The sequence below is a fragment of the Mandrillus leucophaeus genome, unplaced genomic scaffold, assembly GCF_000951045.1.
Source record: "Mandrillus leucophaeus isolate KB7577 unplaced genomic scaffold, Mleu.le_1.0 Scaffold36, whole genome shotgun sequence".
Lineage (NCBI taxonomy): Eukaryota > Metazoa > Chordata > Mammalia > Primates > Cercopithecidae > Mandrillus > Mandrillus leucophaeus.
Window position 1 is genome coordinate 6904956 of NW_012103809.1, and position 1351 is coordinate 6906306.

The 1351-nt window shown below is 53.5% G+C and overlaps 2 protein-coding genes across 2 annotated transcripts in view; one reads left to right on the forward strand and one right to left on the reverse strand.

Annotated features, from left to right (window-relative positions):
- LOC105546469 overlaps window positions 1-719 on the forward strand; it is a 17201-nt gene extending 16482 nt beyond the window's left edge. The window contains exon 3 of the mRNA XM_011989666.1: window positions 269-719. Within this exon, the coding sequence (XP_011845056.1) occupies window positions 269-619 (351 nt within the window). The 3' untranslated portion in view covers window positions 620-719. The remainder of the gene's footprint in view (window positions 1-268) is intronic.
- Window positions 1-1351, reverse strand: part of LOC105546468 — a 23015-nt gene that overhangs the window by 8556 nt on the left and 13108 nt on the right. The window lies entirely within an intron of this gene.

Genomic DNA, 1351 nt, shown 5'->3' on the forward strand with positions numbered 1-1351 from the left:
AAAAAAAAAAAGATAAGAGGTTGGCCTAGAGGGTATGTAAGGGATAACAAAGCTCTCTCTTAGGACTGAGAAAGGGCCCAGTCCCAAGAGTCAGGAGACTTGGGTCCCCCTACCCCGGCCCTCCCCCTGCCCCTGCCCCTCACTCACTATGCAACGCATCCATTGTCTCACTGAACCTTATTTTCCACACCTGCAAGTTCACAGACAGGACCGAGTGCCATGGTCAACCCGTCTGGCTGACTGGGTCTGTCGCTCTCCCTCCCTGCAGCTCAGCCAAAGGCCCACCGTGGAAGAGCTTCGGGAAAGAAAGATCCTCATCCGCTTCAGTGACTACGTGGAGGTGGCTGACGCTCAGGACTATGACCGCAGGGCAGATAAGCCGTGGACCCGCCTCACCGCTGCAGACAAAGTGAGCAGAGGGGAGTGCTGGAGAGTGGGAGGCAAGATCATCTGCTGGGTGTCTCGCCGGGCTCACCGCTGGGGAGTGTGTAGGGAGACCCGCAGCCAGGCCTCAGCTGCAGTCCCCGTAATGGAGTGTTGGGACCCCAACACCTTTCCCCAGGGGCCACAGATAATCTGCAGAAAGGCTGCTGAATCGAAGAAAACACAAGGCACATAATACTGTGCCCATTTTACAGGAGGAGGAGCAGCAGCCTAGGAGGCTGTGCCCAGAGAACGAGAATAGCACTGGATAGGCGTAGACAGGTGAAGGCATGAGGCTCTGGGCTCATCACAGTCCTTCCGTGTAGGGGACACTGCTGCCGGCATCCAACGGGGGATTCACCAAACCAAAAGAAAAGACAAAGTGGACACGTAACCTCAGGAGAGAAATAGGCACAAATCAAAGAGACGTCACAAAACATATCTCGCTGCACTAGACCCTCGCCGATTCAGAAAACAAAAAGAATAATCTGAAGTTCAGTTTGTTTTTTAGGAAAAGCAGTGATGCCAATGAGAAATCATTTTCTCTGTCCACTAGACGAGGCATCAGAATGAACCTCTGTTTGGTAATCCTCTCTGATTCTAGTCTGGTCACCATGAGGAGCTGGAGGGTTAAGGGCCTTTTGTAAAATGTAGTCTGTGCGCCGGGCGCGGTGGCTCACGCCTGTAATCCCAGCACTTTGGGAGGCCGAGGCGGGTAAATCACTTGAGGTCAGGAGTTCAAGACCAGCCTGACCAACATGATGAAACCCCATCTCTGTTAAAAATACAAAATTAGCCGGGCGTGATGGCACGCACCTGTAATCCCAGCTGCTCAGGAGGCTGAGGCAGGAGAATTGCTTGAACCCAGGAGGCGGAGGTTGCAGTGAGCCAAGATTGCACCACTGCACTCCAGCCTGGATGACAAGAG